The sequence below is a fragment of the Carassius gibelio genome, chromosome B3, assembly GCF_023724105.1.
Source record: "Carassius gibelio isolate Cgi1373 ecotype wild population from Czech Republic chromosome B3, carGib1.2-hapl.c, whole genome shotgun sequence".
Classification (NCBI taxonomy): Eukaryota; Metazoa; Chordata; class Actinopteri; order Cypriniformes; family Cyprinidae; genus Carassius; species Carassius gibelio.
Genome location: NC_068398.1, coordinates 39508986 through 39536428, shown reverse-complemented (window position 1 = coordinate 39536428; position 27443 = coordinate 39508986). Strand labels below are relative to the sequence as shown.

General features: G+C 38.4%; 1 protein-coding gene and 1 pseudogene across 1 annotated transcript; both read right to left on the bottom strand.

Moving 5' to 3' along the window:
• The window catches only part of LOC127953367 (zinc finger protein 271-like), a 187927-nt pseudogene extending 160534 nt beyond the window's left edge, over positions 1-27393 (bottom strand).
• LOC127953430 (zinc finger protein 79-like) lies at positions 15820-26721 on the bottom strand. The gene is made up of 3 exons (XM_052552677.1): positions 26593-26721; positions 25003-25105; positions 15820-18660 (listed from the first exon to the last, which is right to left on the bottom strand). The coding sequence occupies exon 3, from the start codon at positions 18485-18487 to the stop codon at positions 17720-17722; it is 768 nt and encodes a 255-aa protein (XP_052408637.1). The 5' UTR covers positions 18488-18660; positions 25003-25105; positions 26593-26721; the 3' UTR covers positions 15820-17719.
• Positions 27394-27443: the final 50 nt, after the last annotated feature.

Genomic DNA, 27443 nt, shown 5'->3' with positions numbered 1-27443 from the left:
GGCACAAAGCTCCCGTTCCACCACATACCAAAGATTGGGTTGAGATCTGGTGACTGTGGGGGCCATTTTAGTACAGTCAACTCATTGTCATGTTCAAGAAACCAATTTGAAATGATTTGAGCTTTGTAACATGGTGCATTATCCTGCTGTAAGTAGCCATCGGAGGATGGGTACATGGTGGTCATTAAGGGATGGACAAGGTCAGAAACAATGCTCAGGTAGGTTGTGGCATTTAAACGATGCCCAATTAGCACTAAGGGACCTAAAGTGTGCCAAGAAAACATCCCCCACACTATTACACCACCACCCCCAACATGGCATGATGGATCCATGTTCTCATTCTGTTTACGCCAAATTCTGACTCTACCATCTGAATGTCTCAACAGAAATCGACACTCATCAGACCAGGCAACATTTTTCCAGTCTTCAACTGTCCAATTTTGGTGAGCTCATGCAAATTGTATCCTCTTTTTCCTATTTGTAGTGGAGATGAGTGGTGGGGTCTTCTGCTGTTGTAGCTCATCCACCTCAAGGTTGTGCATGTTGTGGCTTCACAAATGCTTTGCTGCATACCTCGGTTGTAATGAGTGGATATTTTAGTCAAAGTTGCTCTTCTATCAGCTTGAATCAGTTGGTCCATTTTCCTCTGACCTGTAGCATCAACAAGGCATTTTCGCCCACAGGACTGCCACATACTGGATGTTTTCCTTTTTCACACCATTCTTTGTAAACCCTAGAAATGGTTGCCCGGTTATAGTCGATGAGAAAAGAACGCGCAGGGATGCATCTTATCGTCTGAGGAAGTGTGTTGTGAAAGCACTTATGTCATCACTGCACTGGCTCCCTATCAAACATCGTATAGATTTTAAAATATTGCTTATTACTTCTAAAGCCCTGAATGGTTTAGAACCTCAGTATTTGAATGAGCTCCTTTTACATTATAATCCTCTACATCCGCTACGTTCTCAAAACTCAGGCAATTTGATAATACCTAGAATATCAAAATCAACTGTGGGTGGCAGATCCTTTTCCTATTTTTTTTCATACAAACTTGGAACAGCTGACCAACTTCAAGAAGCAGCACTCACCCTCCACCCTCCAAAGAGTCAAAAGAAGCTACCATTGACACCTCTATCGAAGCAAATAGTTGAGTTATAGGTTAATTTACTGCTTTCGAGGTCGAGGTCAATGTCAATGCTGAACTCTTTTTGATACAGGCATTTGATTTTGATATTTACTAAAGCAATTTTCTGTCTTTCTAGCTCACAACCATCCTTTCACATCTAGGACACTCAGAAACATATGACTTCAGTATGAAACGTGAGACAGCAATGACAGAAAAGACAGAAAGACAATTTTTTTTTGCTTCGATAGAGGTTTCGAAGTGTAGCGCAAAGGAGGATGTGCTTTGGGAGTTTGCACTTGCTGTTAGTTGCTGCTCGACACACTTCTTGTGTAATCGAATAGACTAGCCTCTGGGTCTTCTCGCACTTTTCGCCATTAAATGTACCAGTCACCAATGAGCTCGGAAATTGTACAAGATGCTCTAGAAGAAGCACATCCATCTTCACAGCATCTAGCTCCTGTGCTGTCGGGGGCCATGGTAGCTCCTTTGACTTTTTGAATGCCTTTATATAATGTGAGAATTGAGGGTGTGTGCTGCTTCTTGAAGTTGGTCAGCTGTTCCAAGTTTGTATGCACATCCAACTGCTTCATCTACAGTAATGCAGAGCTGTATATGAGGTTCAACTTAATACACTCATGTTGTTGCACCTTGGAGAATGTGAGTTCATGAGAGATATCTTTGTCTTCCTGTAACCGTCTTGTCAATTTGCATTCAATCACATTCCTAAGAATGGAATCCTTTATAACACAATATGACTTGTTATGTGCTGCTATCTTCTGGGCCTGCAGGCTGTCAGTGTTGTCTGCTGCCTTTTCTACTCGCTCCCTTCCACGCTCATGGGTTTGGTACTCTGTGTTGAAGTTGTTTCTGCATGATGGATAATACTTAGCTTCCATTGCAAAAAGGTCCTTGCCCTGCACCTTGCGATACAGAGACTCTTTCTTTAATTCCTGTGCCCTAGGTTCAATAACTTTCCAGCCTGGTTCCTTGTGTTTCCAACTCTGAAACTTTGTAAGCTCTTCAGTCTTGCCCTTGAACTTGGATTTTGCTCTGTCAAAGAAAATGCACTGATTGGGAAACAAGAAGTAACACCTTGGAGCTCCTTCCGATTGAACTGACCGTGATTTGACATGGCGCAGAGAGTCCCTTTTCAATGATAATTATTCACCAGATGTAGAAGCCTTTGACTCTTGTAAACGATTTATTTCCCTGTAAAGCTTTTATAGCAATATTGGTAATAGCCAATTGTATCCAAAGACAAGTCCTCTAATTTCAATGGAATCTGTTCACAAATATCCCTCATGTGGTATGGTTAACTGATGTCTTCAAAGAGTCTCATATCTCATATACCCCACCCAACTAAGCTACCAACACTGCTAGTCAAGAATACAGAGTTGATTTCCGAAAGCCTGTGATTATAGTAAAAACTGTTGAAAAATCACTTTAAGTTATGACTACAAAGGTATATCTTAATTATAGTTTCAAATTGTGGCGGCGGAGGCGTGGTTCAGCGAGGTCTGCGATGGAAGAGAGAGTGAGGAGACGAGTGGTGGTAAGTGGCTCAAGTGAGAAACAAGTAACACCTGCTTCTCGTTGCAGTGATTGGTGTGGGGAATCGGCATTTAAGCCGCCCGCAAACCGGTAGAGACTGAGAGAGCTGAGGACTCGTGGGAGAAAGCAGCAGACGTGCGGGAGAGAGAGATAACTGGAAGGGGTTCGCCGACCCCGGAACACACCGCCAGCTGGTCCTCCGCCAGTTGGATGGCCAGATCCAGCGACGATGCCACAGCGCTGACTATGCTGCTCGGGGCTGAGGCCGACCCTTTGGAGAATAGCTCTTTTTAGGTAGGCATACACCAGGAGGTTCGGGACAGGCAGTTGTTGGGCCGCCTTCTGGGCCTCTCCTGACAGCAGCGGGATCAGCCGGACCGGCCAGCTGTCCGATGGCCACCCACATGCCTCGGCCGTCCTCTCGAACAAGTACAGGAACGCATCCGGATCGTTGGTTGGCGCAATCTTCGTGAGAGGCATGTGGGCATGCCTCTCCAAATGTAGGCTTCCATGTGTGGCAGTATGGAAATACAATCATCAGGATGTTGTCCACAGAAATTTTATTTATTTATTTTATTTAACCTTTATTTAACCAGATAAAAAACTCATTGAGATTAAAAATCTTTTTTTCAAGAGTGACCTGGCCAAGACAACAGCATTTACATACAATTTAAAAACATACATGACATCAAAAAAACAAATGATATTTAGTCAATGTGTACAAGTTTAGAAACAAGTTTGGAAACATTTTCCAAGTTCACGCTTCTTTAGAATAGATTTAAATTCTCCCAATGTCACAAGTTCAGAAAGATTTAGGTCCTTTTGCAGTTCATTCCATGCACGGGGGGCAGTGTACTGAAATGCTGCCTTACCCAACTCTGTTCTCACTCTGGGAACCACCATCAGTATGTTCCTCTGAGAACGCAGAGCATACTGTTGTTGGTTTTTTCGCATGTATTTGCAGAGGTAAGATGGAAGGAGCCCAAGAATACATTTATAAATGAAAGTCAACAAATGAGACCACCTGCGAACATACAGGGACGGAAACTCAGCTGCAGCATACAGTGTACAATGGTGAACACGATTTCCACAGCCAGTCATAAAACGTAAAGCACAATGATAAACAGTATCCAGCTTATTTAAAAGATGGTCCGATGCATTCATAAAAAGGAGATCTCCGTAATCCAATAAAGGTAAAAAAGTTGCAGAAATCAAACGTTTCCTTGTATAAACAGAGAAACATGATTTATTTCTGAAAAGAAAACTGAGCTTTAGCTTCAGTTTACATACAAGATGCTCAATATGCTGTTTAAAGGACAAATTTTCATCAATAACAAAGCCTAAATACTTATAAGAAGAGACCATTTGGATTTCTTTTCCATCAGCTGTTTTTATTTTAGGAAGCTGAGAGGGTAGCTGTTTTCTGTTTGAGAAAACCATAGCTTTAGATTTGTCCGCATTTAACACTAGTCTCAGCTGATTTAGATGAGACTGAACAGCATCAAACGCAGACTGTAAGAAATCAAAGGCTTGTTCAATTGAAGGAGACGAACAATAGATAACTGTGTCATCAGCATAAAAGTGAAAAAAAGCATTTGACATCTTTTTACCAAGATCATTCACATAAATAGAAAACAGCAATGGCCCCAAAACAGAACCCTGGGGTACTCCTTTATTTATTGAAAGAAAGGAGGAAGACATGCCAACTAGGTGTACACACTGAGTTCTACCTGATAAATAGTTAGAAAACCAGCCAATAGCATTGTCAGACAGACCAATTTTATGAAGCCGATTTAACAGGGTGACATGATCGACGGTGTCAAAGGCCTTTGACAAGTCAATAAACAACACTGTACAGAACTTTTTACAATCAAGAGCATCAATGATTTCATTAACTACTTTAAACGCAGCAGTTATTGTACTGTGTAATTTTCGAAAACCAGATTGATTGTTTGATAAAATTTCATGAGCCTCAATAAATTTTCTAAGCTTTTCTGCAACAATTTTCTCAAAGACCTTTGCCAGGATACATAACTTTGATATCGGCCTATAGTTATTAAGATTGGCCGAGTCCCCTCCTTTCAACAAGGGAAGTACAAAAGCAGACTTCCAGACCATAGGGATGACATTGTTTAAAAGGCTTAAGTTAAAAAGATATGTCAAAGGTTCAGTTATAAAATCTTTTGCCATTTTAAGAAAAAAAGGATCAAGATTGTCTGGACCTGCAGATTTGTCTGTTTCCAGCTCTTTAAGAGCTCTGTAGACCTCTGCCTCAGTCACCGGTCTGAAAACAAACGAGCCTATTGAGGAAGCTAATAGAGGGGGCGATGAAATCCCCTTTTTTTCAAAAATGTTGGTAGTTGGATTCAATGTCTCATATAGACAACCTGATGAAACAAAATGTTTGTTAAAACAATTTAGTATTTCAGATTTATCTGTGAGAATAAGTGAATTTTCCATAATGCATGTTGGGAGTTCATTGGTCTGTATGTTTCCGTAGGATGATTTAATAACTTTCCAAAAATTTTTGGGATCATTAAGATTACTTGTGGTTTTAGACAAGTAATATTTAGATTTGCTCTTTTTAATAAGGGAAGTACAATGATTTCTGAGTTGTCTAAAACTCAGCCAGTCAACTTGAGACTTTGTTTTTCTGGCCTTAGCCCAAGCATGATCTCTTTCCTTCAAAAGTTCAGACAGCTCACAAGAGAACCAGGGATTGTTGCGACCCTTCACTCTAAATTTGCGAAACGGTTCGTGTTTGTTGATAATTTCAGACAAGGCATCATAAAAAAATTTCCAAGCTAGTTCTACATCATTAATAAGAAAAATCTTTTTCCAGTCAGAGATCCACAAGTCATGATAAAAAGCTTGTTCACAGAAATGTTTAAAATCCCGTTTAAACACAATTTGAGGTCTTCTTTTAATAAGTTTTGTTTGTCTGACAGTGGTGACAACACAATGGTCACTTAAATCATTGGCAAATATTCCCACAGCAGTATATTTATATGGAACATTTGTAAAAATTAGATCAAGGATGGAGGATTTTTTTGGCTGTTTAAGATTTGGCCGTGTTGGATCACTGATCAGCTGTGTAAGATTAAAAGAATCACAAATTACTTTGAAATGATCAGAAACAGACGTAAGCCAATCCAGATTAAAATCCCAGACAAGAAGAATCTCATTAAAATTTAACATTGCTAGCTGTTCAGTCAATAAGGACAAAGCATCATTTGTTGCTGAAGGAGGTCTGTAACAGCCTACAACTGTGATAGAATGGCCCTCATAAAGTTCTACTTACAAAGCAAGACATTCAAGCTTTTTACTAATAGACAACGATGACAGAACAGTTACCAAAAATCTGTTCCTTACGTAAAGAGCAACACCACCGCCTTTTCTGGGACGGTCACAGCGAAAAACATTGTAACCCCTGATAGCAATGTCATTATCTGTAATTGATTTTGTCAGCCATGTTTCAGACAAAACCAGAATATCAGTGTTCAATCTGTCAACCCAGATTTTTATCAAATCTAATTTAGGGAGAAGACTTCTGACATTTAGATGAGCAATTCCAAAGCCACACTTAGCTTTAAAATCATCAGGAGTACTCAAACATGAAGGTTCTGGACCAGGGTTGGATTCAACATTCCCTGACAGTAAAAGCAGCAATAAAATAACACACTTTTTCTTTACAGAATTGTGTACAGGCATACAATTGATTTTCTTGTGCTTCGTCCAGATAGAGGACCTACTGTAAAAAGTCAGTAACCAGTTGTATGGTTCATACAAGACACAAGAGTGCACAGTCAGAATATTTTCTGTAACCAGTAAAAGATAGTTTGCAGGACTCCTATTAAAAATCAATTCATTAAAAAAAGAGTGATCCCAGTCAGTGACTTTAGAAGCAGAAAAAACATAAGGACAACTTTGATATCCATGTTTGACTTCTACCTCACATGGACATAGTACAGCCAAAAAGAGGAAAAGGGGAAAAATAGACGGATACATGCTGACCTTAGTGGCAGTTTCCATACCGTACAGATCTCAGTTTATCCAAGGCCCAAAATAGCGCTGCAGACTCCAGCAGCAGCACAGACTCTGTGCGATGCAGCAGGCCCAAGCGGCAGCACAGGCTCGGTGCGATGTAACAGGCCCAAGCGTCAGCACAGGCTTTACTCAGTTTTCAGTTGAAATCTGTTGACTGCAAAGCAGAGCTGTATAGTAGACTGGGGGAGAAGTAGACAGCGGTGGGACAAACACGCTCCCGCCGCACCTGCTGTCGGTTGTGCTTCTTCAGTTCCCGAGCATGAGCAGTTCCATGGAATATTCTGAGGAAAAGCAGCTCCTGTTCGATTCCACATTCACCAGACACAGATCTGAAGATCCACCGAAGAACTTCGAAGGCCACGGACTTCACAGACCAGTCTCCGTGCACGAAGGGCCCTCCGAAGTTTATCCATAAATCCTCAGTTTGGAATACTCAGATACTCCAGCCTGGTTAGCTGCAAGAGGCTGAAGCAGACTCACATCCAGGACGGTTAGCTACAAGAGGCTGCAGAAGGCTCAGGCTCAGGCCTGTTAGCCCTAGGGGATATAATCTTCCAATTTCAGGAACATCCACAATCCACATATGTTTGTCAAACAATGCATGAAATACTGACTGCCGTGTTCAAAAAGATAATAAAATGTTATAAAATCCTTTAAAAACATCAAAACAGAGACAAACTCCTAACTAACAAACAAACAAAGGAAATGCTTTCATCTTTTGTTCTACAAATGTGGCCATTCCTCTGCACCGCTGGCAGACACACCAAGGGGGTTGCCCTTACACAAGAGGGCCTGGTGGAGGCCCAGTCCTCGAATTCTGGCCTGCAATTGTAAATGTAAATGCAATTGAATATATAATTACAACTTATATAAAAAATGTAAATATAGGTGTGATTACACAGAACAATTGTCAACATGATTCAATTTTTTATTTTATTTTTATATAGCTTCATGTTCTCTGAGATGACTTGTGTGCACATTACACTCCAGATCATATATACCTGTTCACATGCCCTTGTTTGAGCTTGAAGATCCAAAACTCGACGCAGGTCCTCTTGTCCAAGAAGTGCTCCTTGCCCTGCACTTCGACCACTTCGGCCTCTACTTCCTCGGACCCTAGTTGCAAGACCTCCTCTGCTTCGCCCTCAACCCCTGACCTGTCCTCGAGCTGACGATGCGGTACTTGTCTCTGGAGTGTAGTCCTCATCAGAGTCAACAATGCTTTCATCATGGAAACTCTTACATGCAGAACAACGTATATGTTATGAAACTTACATGAAATTCATCTTCATCACAGTGTAAATGATGGTAATGGAAAAGCTTGTATCATGCAACCTGTTTTTAGCTTTGCCTTTTAGTTAACTAGCTCGTTAGCGAATCAAAAAAATATATATTTTAAACTTTACCAATATCAATATGCTAACTTGATAGTGATTACTAAAATACATCTTGTTTGTTTATCTTCATAATTATAAAGTTATTTTTATTACATGTGATTCTGACATGATGTCACTACACGCACTGTGCTCCTTCCTCTCCGCTCCTCTCAGGTAAATAATGCGTCTTCCAGCTCTGTGGTCGGAGTCACGCGTTCATGTGTTTTGGGGGCGTGGCTTTGGAAGGAGCCCAGAAGGGAGGGGGTGGAGTGAATGGAAATAATGAGCTGTCTTTAAAACAGTCGTGAGAGGTCTACGGACACTCGATTTTTATACTTTCTTTTTCAGAGTACTTACATTTTAATTATGTATTGATATATAAATAAAGTTTAAACAAATTTGGAAAAAAAGTTTTTTATAAATTTTTTTACCTACCCTGCCTTTAGTATATGTTATGATGGTGGATCAGCACCTAGAAAGGACCTCTACTGCCCTGAAAGACAGCGGAGACCAGGACAACTAGAGCCCCAGATACAGATCCCCTGTAAAGACCTTGTCTCAGAGGACCACCAGGACAAGACCACAGGAAACAGGTGATTCTTCTGCACAATCTGACTTTGCTGCAGCCTGGAATTGAACTACTGGTTTCGTCTGGTCAGAGGAGAACTGGCCCAACTGAGCCTGGTTTCTCCCAAGGTTTTTTTCTCCATTCTGTCATCGATGGAGTTTCGGTTCCTTGCCGCTGTCGCCTCTGGCTTGCTTAGTTGGGGTCACTTCATCTACAGCGATATCATTGACTTGATTGCAAATAGATGCACACACACTATTTAACTGAACAGAGATGACATCACTGAATTCAATGATGAACTGCTTTTAACTATCATTTTGCATTATTGAGACACTGTTTTCCAAATTAATGTTGTTCAGTTGCTTTGATGCAATGTAGTTTGTTTGAAGCGCTATATAAATAAAGTTGACTTTGCTATTTCAAACATACTGAAATACTTCAGACATGGAGCAGTGTTTCTGATATCAGTGAGCATGGAGTGGAGCAGGAGCAGGATAGACGTCAGTGATGTGTTCGGCTGTGGTCGAGAAAAATTAACTAAAAACACTGTTGTTAAAAATATGTAATATTCACAGATGAAATTTTATTACTTATGAATTTCTCTGTGTTTCTTAGAATGAATTAAAGGAGGATAAATGTTAAGCCAATGAGCATGTGATTATATTATTTCTAAGGTACACAGAATTACACCATATTTTAGATTTTACACATTTACTAGGTGTGCAGTATTATTTATAAAATATGAATATTATTCTAAATAAATTGTGGAATCAGAGCATTAAAAGTGGTAGTCTATTTTAGTTAGCTGCCTATATTTTAATTTTTTGGGAAAAAGATATTTGTCTGTACACTGATTAAGAAATTGTTGTGTGTTTTATAAATTATTTCCTTTATTTTAGTCAAACGTGAGGCACTGTATTACCGCTCCCATTATTTTGGCCTAATTAAAACAAGAAACGAATAAATTAAACCTGCACAATTTAACTAAATCCTTGAAACTCTAAAGAATGGACTGATTAATAAATGTCCTCACATTTAAACTCAAGTTCTCTAATTATAATCAGCAAAATGAACAAAATTTTAAAATATCTTCATTAATTGACAACTTAAGTGATTTTAAATGAGGCTTTGTATCATATTCCTTGCTGTGTACGAGGCACAGCAATTATTCTTATTTGTCTACTTATTTATTATTATTATTTATTAATGTTGGATTATTGCATATAAAATATTATTTACTTTGTAATTCATATTCAAAATGTGAATAATTATTCATATTCAAGTGTGTGTGAGAAAATTATTAATGCACATGCATGACAGGGAGGCGCCCTCTCGATCACTTGAAATTTTTCCTGATAATTAAATGAAAAATGGGGTGTCTCACATACATGAGAAATATATCTACAGAAAGCTTGAAATGTCTTATGAACGAATCAATTCAAAACGAAAGCCTAATGTAATCTGTGAAGGTTGCATTTCTCTATAAAGATGCGTCCATGTGGAGAGAGACAGCACTGGGAATTTCATCTTGAAGCCGACAAGAAAACATTAGTTTATTAATAAATAATTAAAAGGTCTCCTTTTTCACAATTATTAAGCTACTTCTGCTTGTGCTTTGCGGCAAACTTAATGCATGTGCTTGAGCGCAGAATATATTCAGACTCATTATGAATTGTAGATTAGTAGAATAATGACAAATGAACAACTAGTAACTAGAAAAATCTTTTGTGGGGCCTGACCTATTAAATACCCTCAAGACATCTCTGTTAATTTTTTTAAAGCATTTTATACGCATTTGCATAAATTCTTCTTTCAGATTGGTCTGGAACGAAGAAATGTCTTAACACTGTCCTCTGAAACACAAAAACGAAAATTGAAATAACATTTATATTTTTATAGAAAGGCAAATCCCTCTCTGCATATATATTATTGCTTCTGGTTTGTGCATTGTAAGTACAAATAGTAATAACAAATATAGCTGCAAGCAGCAATTTCAGGGCCAAGCACTCCTCCGGCAAATTGAGGAGCTAAGCATGGCATGAAGCACCATACCGAATGCATTAATAAGCGATAACAGCAATTTTAGGATTATTGTAATTGATCAATCAGCGTCGCACACCTGTAGGTTATAGATAGATGCTTAGTCAAAAAGACTGATATAGTCCTGATGAAGATCAAACGATCGAAACGTTGACATTAAAGTATTTTTTATTGTTTTGCAAGTTGATAGTGAGCGGGATTTTCTTGTTTTTCTCAGGATTATTGTAATTGAAATGGCTAAAAAACCATAAATACAATCTCTAAAAGCATGATTAAGTGGCTTATCAAGTTTGACCAATAGGTGTCGCTGTTATCAAATCAATTTTGTGTACTCTGTGTGACTTGTCAATGACACACACAAAGTTTGGTATCAATATGCCAAAGCATTGCAGAGATACAGCCTCAAGTGTCATTTTGGCATCATGCCTCAAATTCGTGGCTATGGTATGTGAAAACCATTTTGTCTATCGACACAAAATCCATACATTTTGTCAGAACTGTCTGAAGATCATCTGACTAAAGGATTGCTTGATCAGTTGATGAGGAGTTAAAAAAAGTATATTTTCAATATAAATCAAAATGGCGGACAGGAAGTTCCAGCTTACTCTGGCATATTTGATATCTTTGTTGTCGGCATAAGCCAGGGAATATTTTGAGACCAGTTTTATTGCAATAGGATAATGCAATAAAAGGTTATTAGCATTTTTATAAGTGTAAAAATTAATAGTTAATGATCGGTTTATTACTCTTGACCAATAGGTGGCGCTGTTACAAAATTGATGTGGCATGGTCAGTGTGAGGTGACAATGACACATCCAAAGTTTGATGCAAATATGTAAAGCCTTGCTGAGATACAGCCTCAAATTCATTTTGGTATCCGTCCAGCAAATTCGTTGATGCACTAAATGAGAACCGTGCCGTGTATTGACACAAAATCCATAACTTTTTGCCAGTGGGGTCTGAAGATGATTCACGTCAAATTTGGTGAAAATCTGACTAACGGTCTAGGAGGAGTTTGAAAAAGTAAGTTTTCAATAAATCAAAATGGCGGACAGGAAGTATGGCCAATTTTGGCATAATTTGTATTGATGTTCTCTGTATGGCCCAAAGAATATAGGGAGACCATTTTGATTTCAATAGTCTAATTTAGTCGAAGGTTTCATTATAACTTTTTGAGTACCTTCAGGGCATGGAGCTGAAGATTTTTGTAATTATTTTCGTAACGAAACGATAATGCGTTCAAAAAATACAGCATTTTAAAACATAATTCAAAATTGCAGACACAGGAAAATTGGATATCATTCGACTCGACATGACACGGAATCTAAAGAGACCAGTTGTGTGATTTATGGCCAAACCATTCAGAAATTAAATGCAAAAATATGAATTATCACTAGGTGGCGCTCCGTCAAAACATTGCAGGTAGTCTCAGGTCATGGTTATTAGGACACACACCAAATTTAGTCTCAATATGCCAAACCGTTGCCGAGATATAGCCTCACGTGCATTTTTGAGTGCTTTTGTCAAATGTGTTCACGTGTCATTCAAGAACGGTTGGACGAATCAACTTGAATTCCATAAATTTTTGCTAGCATTGTCTGAAGATGATCTGAGCCAATTTTTGAGAAAATCGGACAAACTGTCTAGGACGAGATTGAAAAAGTCGATTTTTCATACAATTGAAAATAGCAAAAAAAACTAAGCCCATTCCAAGTTCATTCGACTTGGCATGAGCCAATGAATTTTTTTTCAAAAAATTTAAAATAGCGAAAAAACTAAACCTTGCAATTTTTGAATTGTGGGGTTCATTCGACTTGGCATGAGCCAAGGATTCAGAGGAAAAAAGAAATTTTATTTTCTGACTTACGGTTCAAAAGTTATTAGCATAGAAACATTGGAACTTTGGACAAGTGGTGGCACTAGAGTTGGAGTTAGAGACTTAAAATTTGCTATGGTTAATGTTGGGACTTCCCTCTACCAGTGTGCCAAATCTCACAACATTACTTACAATTACAATTGCTATATATGTCAGAGGTCACATCCCTCTGAGCAGCTAGGGGTTAAGTGTCTTGCTCAGGGACACATTGGTGTGAATGGCTGCTGTTTACAATGAATATGTGCACAAGGCACGATCAAACAGCTGAACTGCTAAATTTTTGGTCACACAGTAAAGACATAATAAAAAAATGCAAAGTGTTATCAGTTATCAGAAAAATCAAGAATAATAACAGAGCTAATACGAATTATTTCTATATGCTGGACCGTTCTGATTTCGCTCTGCATATGGAACCTGAAGATTTTTTTAAACCAAGAATGAATCAACATGAAAACATTTAGCTTTTAATCCTTATATACACACACACACACACACACACTGTAGACTGTAGCCTAAGACTATTCCAGGTCTGGCAGTAGTTTTGCGAATGATGACCCATTGTACATTACTTTTTTCTCCATTAAATTTATGTAATCCCAGCACACGCTCCTAATAAATATTTGTTATTACAGCATCAATATTCACAGAACAGTTATTCTTAACTAAAGCAAGTGGCTGCTGTGTGCATGGTTATATGGTTTGGTGGAATGCCAGCAGAGCACTGCATTTGTAATTCTATTCCTTCTTAGAGAATAATGGTATATGTGAGGATTTCCAGTCAGGATTTAGACCGTATCATAATACTGAGACTGCTCTCCTTAGAGTTACAAATGATCTGCTCTTATCATCTGATCGTGGGTGTATCTCTCTATTAGTTTTATTGGATCTTAGTGCTGCGTTTGACACAATTGACCACAACATTCTTTTGCATAGACTTGAACACTTTGTTGGCATCAGTGGAAGTGCATTAGCATGGTTTAAATCGTACTTATATGACCGCCATCAGTTCGTAGCAGTGAATGAAGATGTATCATATCGATCACAAGTGCAGTATGGAGTACCTCAAGGCTCAGTACTAGGGCCGCTACTCTTCACGCTTTATATGTTACCCTTGGGAGATATCATCAGGAAACATTGTGTTAGCTTTCACTGTTATGCTGATGATACGCAGCTCTATATTTCCTCGCAGCCTGGTGAAACACACCAATTTGTAAAACTAATGGAATACATAGTCGATATAAAAAATTGGATGACGAGTAATTTCTTACTGCTAAATTCAGAAAAAACAGAGGTGTTAATCATAGGGCCTAAAAACTCTGCTTGTAATAACCTAGAACACTGTCTAAGACTTGATGGTTGCTCTGTCAATTCTTCGTCATCAGTTAGGAACCTAGGTGTGCTACTTGATCGCAATCTTTCCTTAGAAAGCCACGTTTCTAGCATTTGTAAAACTGCATTTTTCCATCTCAAAAATATATCTAAATTACGGCCTATGCTCTCAATGTCAAATGCAGAAATGTTAATCCATGCATTTATGACTTCATGGTTAGACTATTGTAATGTTTTAATGGGTGGTTGTTCTGCACGCTTGGTAAACAAACTACAGCTAGTGCAAAATGCAGCAGCAAGAGTTCTTACTAGAACCAGGAAGTATGACCATATTAGCCCGGTCCTGTCCACACTGCACTGGCTCCCTATCAAACATCGTATAGATTTTAAAATATTGCTTATTACTTATAAAGCCCTGAATGGTTTAGCACCTCAGTATTTGAATGAGCTCCTTTTACATTATACTCCTCTACGTCCGCTACGTTCTCAAAACTCAGGCAATTTGATAATACCTAGAATATCAAAATCAACTGCGGGCGGCAGATCCTTTTCCTATTTGGCGCCTAAACTCTGGAATAACCTACCTAACATTGTTCGGGAGGCAGACACACTCTTGCAGTTTAAATCTAGATTAAAGACCCATCTCTTTAACCTGGCATACACATAACATACTAATATGCTTATAATATCCAAATCCGTTAAAGGATTTTTAGGCTGCATTAATTAGGTAAACCGGAAACACTTCACATAACACCGTACTTTCTACATCATTAGAAGAATGGCATCTACGCTAATATTTGTCTGTTTCTCTCTTGTTCCGAGGTCACCGTGGCCACGAGATCCAGTCTGTGTCCAGATCAGAGGGTCACTGCAGTCACCCGGATCCAGTACGTATCCAGACCAGATGGTGGATCAGCACCTAGAAAGGACCTCTACTGCCCTGAAAGACAGCGGAGACCATGACAACTAGAGCCCCAGATACAGATCCCCTGTAAAGACCTTGTCTCAGAGGACCACCAGGACAAGACCATAGGAAACAGATGATTCTTCTGCACAATCTGACTTTGCTGCAGCCTGGAATTGAACTACTGGTTTTCATCTGGTCAGAGGAGAACTGACCCCCCAACTGAGCCTGGTTTCTCCCAAGGTTTTTTTCTCCATTCTGTCACCGATGGAGTTTCGGTTCCTTGCCGCTGTCGCCTCTGGCTTGCTTAGTTGGGGTCACTTCATCTACAGCGATATCATTGACTTGATTGCAAATAAAAACAGACACTATTTCAACTGAACAGAGATGACATAACTGAATTCAATGATGAACTGCCTTTAACTATCATTTTGCATTATTGAGACACTGTTTTCCAAATGAATGTTGTTCAGTGCTTTGACGCAATGTATTTTGTTTAAAGCACTATATAAATAAAGGTGATTGATTGATTATAATCTCTAAAATACATCTCAGTTCATCCGAATCTTACAAATCTGTTAACACACAATAAAAATATGCATAATGAATCTACATTTTCCTCTTACTTCAAACGAATGCTTAGTTTGTGGCTCATTATTAGCCTATTATTATTAATAACGAAACAGGCTAAAACAGTGGGATGACAAATACTCTTATATTACACTCCGAACTGTTATAAATAAAATGAATAAGTAGAATATATTTTATCCGAATTGTAACACAAAAATGTTTTTAAAAGACTTTTGATTTCCCCTTTCTTTAAAACTATAGCAGTTTGTGGTTCATTGTTAGCCCATTAATTAAAACACAAGCAATAAAATAGTACAATGGTACAAATTCTCATTGACATTTAAAGGCTTTTTACTTTTCTTGAACAAAGTGAATAAAATTGATATTGTAACCAAAATAAATAAGATATTTTCCCTCTTTTAAAACAAATGCTTAGTTTGTGGTTCAATGTTTTATTTATTTGAAATGAAAACAGCAACCATAATGACAAACTCGCTTTATTAAAGGAATATTAAAAGGAAGAAATTTAACCTTTTTTAACAAAAGGTGTGCTTTTGGATCAGTATCTCGCATCAATCCCTGTTATAGCCTAAATAAAAGCTCTGCATACGCTTACACCTGTTTATCATGTATATTTTATATTAGTTCATTTTGCTTTTGAGCAACAAATGAATAACAATTTAATTGTTTTAGAAATTTTATGTTTAGATATTTCTAATTTGTGGAGTCCCATGAATCATTTTGTTTTCCTGTATCCTGCACACACACACACACAGAAGTCTTGTCCAGCGCAGCTCTCTGTTGCATCGGGTGTAGTGGGAGCAAATCTGTAATCCACAATCACATGGCAGTTGCTTCAATGCATTTAAGGGTGTGGCCCTAGTCAAGAGAATATCCTGAACTCCAAACTGAATGTCAGAATGGGAAAGAAAGGTGATTTATGGTTGTTGGTGCCAGACGGACCGGTATGAGTATTTCACAATCTGCTCAGTTGCTGGAATTTTCACGCACAACCATTTCTAGTGTTTACAAAGAATGGTGTGAAAAGGGAAAAACATCCAGTATGCGCAGTCCTGTGGGAGAAAATGCCTTGTTGATGCTAGAGGTCAGAGGAAAATGGGCCGATTGATTCAAGCTGATAGAAGATCAACTTTGACCTAAATAACCACTCACTACAACCGAGGTATGCAGCAAAGCATTTGTGAAGCCACAACACGCACAACCTTGAGGCGGAGGAGCTACAACAGCAGAAGACCCCTCCGGTACCACTCATCTCCACTACAAGTAGGAAAAAGAGGCTACAATTTGCACAAGCTCACCAAAATTGGACAGTTGAAGGCTGGAAAAATGTTGCCTGGTCTGATGAGTGTCGATTTCTGTTGAGACATTCAGATGGTAGAGTCAGAATTTGGCGTAAACAGAATGAGAACATGGATCCATCAAGCCTTGTTTCCACTGTGCAGGCTGCTGGTGGTGGTGTCATGGTGTGGGGCATGTTTTCTTGGCACACTTTAGGCCCCTTACTGTCAATTGGGCATCTTTTAAATGCCACGGCCTACCTGAGCATTGTTTCTGACCATGTCCGTCCCTTTATGACCACCATGTACCCATCCTCTGATGCCTACTTCCAGCAGGATAATGCACCATGTCACAAAGCTCGAATCATTTCAAATTGGTTTCTTGAACATGACAATGAGTTCACTGTAATAAAATGGCCCCCACAGTCACCAGATCTCAATTCAATGGAGCATCTTTGGGATGTGGTGGAACGGGAGCTTCGTGCCCTGGATGTGCATCCCACAAATCTCCACCAACTATCTTATCAATATGGGCCAACATTTCTAAAGAATGCTTTCAGCACCTTGTTGAATCAGTGCCATGTAGAATTAAGGCAGTTCTGAAGGCGAAAGGGGGTCAAACACACTATTACTATGGCGTTCCTAATAATCAGAAAAATTATCGCGATGTGAGTTGTTTTCCAATATCGTGCTGCTCTACTAGTAAGTTTAGTCAAGCTTACAGACTCAGTAGCTTCTGCAGCATGAGCACAAACATGTAGTCCTCCATTGTTGTTGGTGTTAAATGACGTAGCATTGTCTGAATATGGTCAAGACGTGGGGTGATGACATTGTTTTACAAAACATATGGATTGGCAGTACAGAAAAACACAAAGGTGTCATTTTCAGATTTATCCACTCTGGGACCTGTTTTTTTTTTTTATTATTTAAATAGGGTTTTCACTGCCCCGAATGCTGGATCCGTCTGGACGAAACGCATATACCATACAAAATATTTACATATACAACTAAATGCGTCTCCGTGTGTACGGACCTTACTGTGGTTGGTTTTTGTGTATAACAGATGAATCAATGGAACACTTCCCACGTACATTGCGGTGATGTGCTTTCTCTCCAGTGTGAATCCTCTCATGTGTTTTCAGACTCGATGATTGATTGAATCTCTTGTCACAGTGTGAACACTTGTATGGTTTCTCTCCAGTGTGAATCCTCTCATGTTTTTTCAGACTTGATGACAGACTGAATCTCTTGTCACAGTTTGAACACTTGTAAGGTTTCTCTCCTGTGTGAGTGCTCTCATGTGTTTTCAGACCTCCTGACTGAATGAATCTCTTGTCACAGTGTGAACACTTGTAAGGTTTCTCTCTAGGGTGAATCCTCTCATGTGTTTTCAGATTTGATAAATCACTGAATCTCTTGTCACAGTGTGAACACATGTAAGGTTTCTCTCCAGTGTGGATCCTCTCATGTGCTTTCAGATATCTTGTCTGACTGAATCTCTTGTCACAGTGTGAACACATGTAAGGTTTCTCTCCAGTGTGGATCTTCTCATGTGTTTTCAGGTGTGTTAACCGACTGAATCTCTTGTCACAGTGTGAACACTTGTAAGGTTTCTCTCCAGTGTGGATCCTCTCATGTCTTTTCAGATTTGATGATTGACTGAATCTCTTGTCACAGTTTGAACACTTGTAAGGTTTCTCTCCAGTGTGGATCCTCTCATGTGTTTTCAGACTTGTTAAATTATAGAATCTCTTGTCACAGTGTGAACACTTGTAAGGTTTCTCTCCGGTGTGGATGTTCATGTGATGCTTAAGATTTGATTTACATGTGAAACTTTTTCCACCCTGAGTGCTTTTTTTCTTTAAATCTTTCTGTTTGGTTTGAGAGCAACTCAAAGTTTTCCCACCAGTTTTGACATTATGTTTCTCCTCAACTTCATTCGATTTTTCATTTTCCTCTTTTTCTTCAATGAACTCTAAAATAAAAAATTGGTATATTGTTAAAAGCGGGTTTGGAAAGGCATTAGGGCGAGTTATTAATGACATCATTTTCATTTTTCGGTGAACTAGCCCTTTAATACAGTGGTTTTCAACCTTTGGGCCATGGTATTGCAGGTGAGCCACCAATTTCTATTAAAAGAAATAATGTTATTGTTCAAATGTAAAAATGTCATAGGATAATAACATCATTTCCTATGTAATTAAATAAGAAAAAAAAAATATTAAACTGTAACTACGCTTCCACTTTTCGAGCTCGCTGATTGGTTTAAGAATAAACGGCCAATTTATCTTAGATATTTTTGCTGCATATGCTCCAGAACAACAGCAGCTGTGCCAAGCGATGCCAGCCAGAGTTATTTTCTGTTCATTGAGAGCTAATTTAATAAAGACAGTTAACAATCTAGCTTCTGAGTAGATGAAGTTATTAACCCAACAATAGCGGGGTCTTAATATAAATTCCAACAATTCCAACATTTTCCCCATTGTATTGTCACAGGTAGGAAAAGAGCATTTATTCCTCAAACACAATAGATCCATTACTGAAACTCAGTGAAAGTTTGATCATGGCACATTTGGCAACACAAATGGTAGAAATGTCTTGTGAAAAAACACACCAAAGTTGAGTGTACACACTTCGAAGGCCATGGACATTGAAGACCAGGTCTCCGAAATGCACAAAGGGCCCTTCGAAGTGCGTGAGATGCTCCACCTTTGCTGGATTTCCTAATTCTGCCACCAGAGGTTCCCGATTAGTGCTCTGTCGCATTACAACGGTGCGAGAAGAGCGCTGACGAGAGGATAATCCTGCCAGGATAGGTGGAGCCAGAATTGCTCATTTTTGCTTTTATGTTTTACATCATAATGGAGGAGAGTTATGTAACTCAGGCTTAGCCAAGACCGAGGGCAGGTAAGTTACACTGGTTTGCTGCGTACTTACATTTACATTTATTCATTTAGCTGACGCTTTTATCCAAAGCGACTTACAATTGCTATATATGCCAGAGGTCGCACGCCTCTGGAGCAACTAGGGGTTAAGTGTCTTGCTCAGGGACACATTGGTGTCTCACAGTGGATTCGAACCCGGGTCTCTCACACCAAAGGCATGTGTCTTATCCACTGCGCCAACACCACTACTTTGTTTGATTACAACTTTAAATGCAGGTTCTGTTTCAGAGCTTACTTGAATATAATTATACATATGAAAAACTACAAAATACACACACTTGCGCACACACAGCAGTTCAAATGCTGACTGATATGTTAAGAAGGTGTGATTTTTATATAGTTTATTGTCTTGACCAAGGTGATATGTAGACGGGTTTGCAACTCATTTTTTTTCAAGCGGTTAAGCATAAAAATAAAACTGAAAAAAAAAAAAGTGCATAGTATAGCTGCTGCTGAACATTGAGCTATCACAGCCGAACAGTGCTATGTTTGAATTTAATATTCTGAAAATAAATGTTTCTGACAATAAATGTTGTTATATTAATCAGAGGTGGACTTTAAGGAAGTACATTAGTTAAGTTTACTCGTACAAATATAAAGTACTACGTTTTGTTTTTCTCACAGGACATCAGCACTACAAAAATATGGTATTTTACAACATGATGCATTGTTGTAGATTAAACTACCAAACAGTATATTTACTAGGCAACTTTAAATTGAATAACATTGAACTAGGCCTGGGCGAAAAATCGATTGAATTAATTAATTAAAAAATTTTTTTTACAGGCGATTTATAAAATAAATAAATCGAGTTTTTGTGTAATGGCGCATTTTTGGCTCCCCGGAGCTTCCGTAGCGTTAGTTTCACGTCAGTAAAGCGACAACAACAACATCATAGCACACACGAAACAGCAAGCGACAACATGGCTACCGGTGAGAGTTGGAAGTTTGTTCCCAAGAAAGGAATAAAATCATCTGTTGTTTGGAACTGGTATGGGTTTGCTGCGACAGACGTGGAGCAAGAGACCCCACGCTGCCTAAAGCCCATCGTAGTCAAAAGCAGTAGCACCAGCTGAATATGAAAATGGGGGTTACATTTGTCTTGCTTTTGATTAGGGCTGCCCCGATCACGATCAGCAATGCGCATCTCGTCAGTAAAGCCGGTTTTCTAATCAGCGGTAAATTCCCCCAGGTGCGTGATTTCACATCGAGCAGCTGTTACTACAAGGAGCCATTGTTAACTGAGAAGATGCGCAAATCCACTTCATTTTCAGCATTTATTTTCTCCGTTAACTAATGGCTCTGTGATCCGATCGTGATCGGAGCAGCCCTAGTTTTGATTAAATAAAAGCAAAATTTTGTTGTCTGGTGTTTGTACTTATTGCTTTCCTTAAGTAGGGGGGGAAATCGAAAAAAAAAAAATCGAAAATCTAATTAAAAAAAATTAAATCGGAGATTTTATTTTAAGGCCATATCGCCCAGCCCTACATTGAACATATTTAGAAGTAAGCTGCAACATACGAAGTAGTGCAGAAGTAATATTAATGTAAAACCATCCTGACAAATTATTTTTCAGAATAAGACTGTACATACCTTTACTTTTACTCTCAATACCATATATATATTAGAGTATGCAAGATAATACTTTTACTTAAAGGATAGTTCAGCCATTTGCTCCCCCTTAAGTTGTTCCAGGTTTGTTATTTTCATTTTTGGGGTTTTAAACACATGGTATTTGTAGTTACTAAAAATGGTTTACTTAAGTATCTCAATATTTCTTCTAATTACGTTTTCATAGCGCTAAACAATTCCTCTTTTCCTTCTTTCTCTAAATCAGACTGGACCCCTGTATTGCAGGGGTCTTTGAGGAGGTGCTGGCCATTCACCAAAAAACTCACCTCCTGAAGACCCCAGAACACATGGAGGCAGCGCTGGGCTCAAACTAATGTTGTTTTTCTGATGTTAATCCTAAACTATGCTGTAAATGATTGTAAAAAAGTACTTTCAATTACAGAGCAATTTGTTTTAATGTGTAAAAAATATATTTAACGGATGAGAAAAACTAAAAGTTTTGTGAAAAAAATTTACAAGCTGCATTAAACTTATTAACAACTAGTGTTGTCATGGTACCAAAATTTCTGTATTCTGTACCGATACCAGTGAAAATCCACGGTTCTCTGTACCAAAAAAAAAATTTTAATTAAAAAAATGTATCACTAAAAATATACTTTTTGCCATTCTTTATACTTATTTACAATTGTGTTTAAAGTTTTTCTACAAGTTAAATAATTATGAAAAAACAGTAAACAAGTTTCACCCAAATTTAATTTGTATTTTAATTTATGAAATTTAAACATTTTATTTTTGGTAAATAAAGGGGATTTACTATTAAAATTAAAACATGGAAGAAATATTTTGTGATTTATTTCTTTAAAAAAAATGAAGTTATGAATTTTTTCAACAGTAGTAGCAGTATCATATACATTTGACTAAACAATAGTAATATTTAGCAGCACAATGCCTTTATGTAAAAATGAACTTTTAATGAATGCATATTTGTCATTTTAACTGAACTTAAGACTGGTGGTGATGCTTAAGATATTTTTGGTCATTGAGGGTTTCTGTAAAAAGAAAAAAAAGTAATAATCATATTAATTATTATTAAAAGATAATACTGTTAATAATTCTACCACCATACTAACAATATACAATGCACTATTAATTGATGAGCTGCTGGGTTCATGAATATTAATCACGTTGTATGCTTTTGGTCAAACTGATTTGCTGAAATCAAAACAGGGACGGTAATAGATAAATGCCAGCCAATGAAATAGCCATTTGTGCTTTAGCTCCGCCCACTACTGGAAAAAACAGCATCTCTTCTTTTTGTTCAAAAAATATGAATAATTCTAAATGAACTCTATTTTGAAAGGAGAAGACAAAGAATATAGCGTGGTAAGACTCTTGCTCTCTCTCGCTTTGCATGTGTGAGAAAGCGACGGTGAGTCGTGCGCCTTCACACAGAGTTTACAGAGCGTCAAATACAGGTGCGCTGTGCGTACATTGAAATGAATCGAAAAGTTCAGATCGCTTGACAGAGAGAGAACTCTGAAGCTCAGATGCTGAAATTAATGCAAGCGTCACGCGCTTCAGTCTATGTAGTAAACAAACATCTTATCCTTCCTCATCTCTCTAGAGCTGATGTCCACAGTAATTACATGAACTTTTGTTATTTTCTTTATGTATTGACCATATCCGTGATCAGCAGGCTGCACGTCTCTGCCATTCGATCATTCAAAGACGCACAGAACATGCAGGATTCATATTTCAAACAACTTTTGCGGCTTAAAAGGTTAGTTCACCCAGATAGCAACATTATGTAATTAATAACTTACCCTCATGTTGTTTCAAACCCGTAAGACCTCTGTTTATCTCCGGAACACAGTTTAAGATATTTTAGATTTAGTCCGAGAGCTCTCAGTCCCTCCATTGAAGCTGTGTGTACGGTATAATGTCCATGTCCAGAAAGGTAAGATAAACATTAATCAAAGCAGTCCATGTGACATCAGAGGGTCGGTTAGAATTTTTTGAAGCATCGAAAATACATTTTGGTCCAAAAATAGCAAAAACGATGACTTTATTCAGCATTGTCTTCTCTTCCGTGTCTGTTGTGAGAGATAGTTCAAAACAAAGCAGTCTGGATATCCGGTTCACGAAATAATCATTCAGTTCACCAAATCGAACTGAATCCTTTCAAACGGTTCACATCTCTAATACGCATTAATCCACAGATGACTTAAGCCATTTACTTTTTTAATGTGGCTGACACTCCATCTGAGTTAAAACAAACCAATATCCCGGAGTAATTCATGCCCTCAAACAGTACACTGACTGAACTGCTGTGAAGAGAGAACTGAAGATGAACACCGAGCCGAGCCAGATAAGTAGAACCGAGGAGCTGATGATACTGCGCATGTGTGATTCAGCGTGAAGCAGACCGACACACAGAGCGTCTAAACCGAACTAATTCTTTTGGTGATTGATTCTGAACCGATTCTGTGCTAGTGTTATGAGCGCGGGTAAACCGAAGTCTTGAATCAAGGGCATTCATCACAAATGACGCCATTACGTCGAGCGAAAAAGAACCAGTGAACTGTTTTCTTCAACCGGTTTATTGAAACCGAAAGAACTACTGGTGATCCGAAAACCGATGCAACCGGTTCTTCAATCGTGAACGAGTCTTTTGTTCGTTATCTGGCTCGGCTCAGTGTTCATCTTCAGTTTTCTCCAGAACTTTGAAAAAGTACTACCTCGCCAGCAGCGACTTTCTGAGGGGCAATTTTTTTTACCAGAACTTTATTTAGTTCCTGGTTCCTGCAGTGGAAACACACAGAGTACAAGTACAGCCCAAAGTCTCTAGTTCCTGGGTAAAGTTCCTGTGGTAGAAACGTGGCTCTACTGTCATATGTGCAAGCCGTTCTGGAGGCTGACGTAAGACGTAGGCATCGAGCACATGCCTCTGAGATATGAGAGTCTCACAAATATTGTTTACAAGAACAAAGTTTCCTTACTTTAGCAAAGGAAAACCAGTCTCTACTTGGCTTACATTGAAATCCTCCTAATTAGGCTAATGCTTCTAGTTAGTGACCAGCGATTTGTTTTGCTGTCTCTCATCCACGCTTCCATGTTCGTCACTATTCACAAGTGCATGTGTGTCCTACGTCATCTGCCCAGAACGGCTTGAATATACGACAGTCAGGAGAAGTGAGGAAAAAGTGTTTATACCATTTAAAACATGGATGCTTTTCTTACAAAATCACAGATTCCCTACAAGAAGCCTTTATTCATCCCTCGGAGCCATATGAGGCACTTTTTATTACAGATGTGCATGCTTTATTTGACTACTTTTGGACTATTGAACGAAAACACCCTCTTACTCCAATTTTAACGCTTGGAAGAGCCAGGATAATTATTTATATAAGTCAGATTGGATTAATCTGAAATAAATCAGTCATATACACCTAAAGAGTTCTTGAGAGTGAGTAAAACATGTCCTCATTTTCATTTTTGGGTGAACTAACCCTTTAATTTCTTTCTAGTGGTGAACACAAACGAAAAAAGATATTTTGATGAATGTGGGTAACCAAACAGTAGCTGGTGCACATTTGATAGTAGAAAAATACTGTTCAACTGTCTGATAATACACATTATTCAATAGGGATGTAACGATATTGACGATATCGCACTATCGCGGTGGTAAATGTGTCTCGATATCGTCGTGGTTGGGTTACAATATTAAAAGGACAGGTCTCCGCCAAAAAGCAAGAGGAATAAACAGTCCCGCGGAACAAATCATTGTTAACTACATATACCATGATCCTTTGCGCTGCGTCGTCACAGCAACCGTTGTTAAGCCAATAGGATTGCACGCTGTCCACACAAGCTCACAGCAAGCCAGCATGGCCGACAGCGATACTGGATGAAAACAACAAAACCGAAGTTGAGATTGTGCCAGCCCCTGCAGCTTTTAAATCAGATGTCTGGAAACATTTTGGTTTCGCGGGGTCAAAAAACGCAAAAAGGAGAGAAGGTTGTGTACAGACAATGGACTATGTGCAAGCACTGCCACAGTAAACTGCGATACAACACAGGAAACACAAGCAACATGAGTCAGTTTGGGGATCACGAATCATTTGAATCAGTTCGGGAGTTCGTAGCGGGTTCACGAATCATTTGAGTCAGTTTGGGGATCGCAAATCATTTGAATCAGTTTGGGAGTTCGGAGCAGATCGCGAATCATTTGAGTCAGTTCGGGAGTCCAAAGCGGGTTCGCAAATCATTTTAATCAGTTCGGGAGTTCGTAGCGGAAAAGAAAGTTTCTAAAGAAAAACTTGAACATTAGCTAAAGGATAGTTCAGTGTTTTTCTGAAGGCTTTTTGCCAGACTGTTAAGGATTTTTTTACTGTTTTTTTCTTCTCCCTTGCAATGTAGATATTTTACTTATATATTTTATTATACTTTCTGATGAAAAATGTGAACATAAGCTAAATGATAGGTCAGTGTTTTTTAAAAGGCTTTTATACTGACTATTTTATTTAAGTTTAAGTTATGTTCCTAAATACCAGTTTTAAAAGGCTGCTTTTATTTGCCTTGCACATTTAAACCTGACTTATCTTGATCTTTGTTTGCACTTTAAGGGAATTCCCTATTGTTTACAATTGTTCTAGTTGCTTCTTAACTTGAACATTGTACAGAAGAATCAGTTATGCAACCAAATATTACTATACAGAATATTGATGTTCCTGACTACAACTTTAACAGCACTGTGTGATCAGCGTTTTATGTTGTCATGGATCCATAAATACAACAATAAATTACCTGTTGACTGGCAATGCAGAATAAATGTCAGTATTTTTTCACTATTATCATCACAAACACTATCGTAAACTATTTAATAATACCGTGAGCATTTACACAATATCGCAATAAATATTGTACCGTGAGGTCAATAACGAAATTGTATCGTACCGTGAGATTTTGATATCGTTACATCCCTATTATTCAAAATAACATTTATCATGAGATCAGAATATTATTATGTTTTGTGAACAAATGTTCTGTGTATCATGGCCTTATTTTAGTGACTTAAAATACATTTTTCACTAACCACAAATAAACTTTGTTTTTTCAAAAACACAAACATGTATTCTACATCCATGCTGCACAGCATATTATTGTTGCACAGATTGTGCCGATTACAGTGTTATTAGACTTAAGTTATTAATATGCTTAATAACTTTTAAAAAAAAAAATACACACACACACACACACACACACACACACATACATACAAATGTCTACAAAAAAATTCTCCAGGGCTCAAGAATACCCAGAAAAAAAAGCTTTGTACGCCTAATGTACCACAAACATTCATTAACAATTAATAAAGAATAAAAACCAACCTCCTTGTTCCTCGTGTTTTATTTCTGTTTCCTCGTGTTTTATTCTCCAGGTTTCTGGTTCCTCGTGTTTTATTTCTGTTTCCTCGTTTTTTATTCTCCAGGTTTCTGGTTCCTCGTGTTTTATTTCTGTTTCCTCTTGTTTTATTCTCCAGGTTTCTGGTTCCTCGTGTTTTATTTCTGTTTCCTCCTGTTTTATTGTGCTGGTTTCTGGTTCACTCGTGTTCTCTTCTCTCTCCTCTTTCACAAACTCCATCTTCACAACAGCAGATCTCAGTTCAGATGATAAACTCCTCCAGATATTCCTGCTCGCTTTAAAACTCAGTCACGACTGTGAGGACGAGGGTATTACAGGTATTTTTTTTTCTTAGAAACTTGTCTAAACGTTTGTATTAAAGCAGCACACCGACATAACAACAACAGAGAGCGCGGTGAAACTGAACTTCTTCCTCTGAGGTTTTATTGTGTTTGTCAAACAAACGTGTGTGTCTAGCGCCTCCCGCTGGACTGGAGCGAAGCGACGAAAGGAAGAAAGACCAGCGCTGCGTCCGAAATCGCATACTGCGTACTGGGTACATTTGAATTTGAATGTTCTACTCGACCGTTAGAAAAGTAGGTTCTATCCAGAGCCATATAGAGTGAAGCTGCGTCCGAAATCGAATACTGCGTACTGGGTACTACATTTGAATTTGAACGTACTACTCGACCGTTAGAAAAGTACGTTCTATATAGTATGAATGTGGGTAGTATGAATGGAATTCGGACGTACTACATCCGCCATGTTGACATTGTCACGTGACATACGTCGTCACAACAGCGCTTAAATTTAAAGAGCCCAATCTACTGAGCGAACA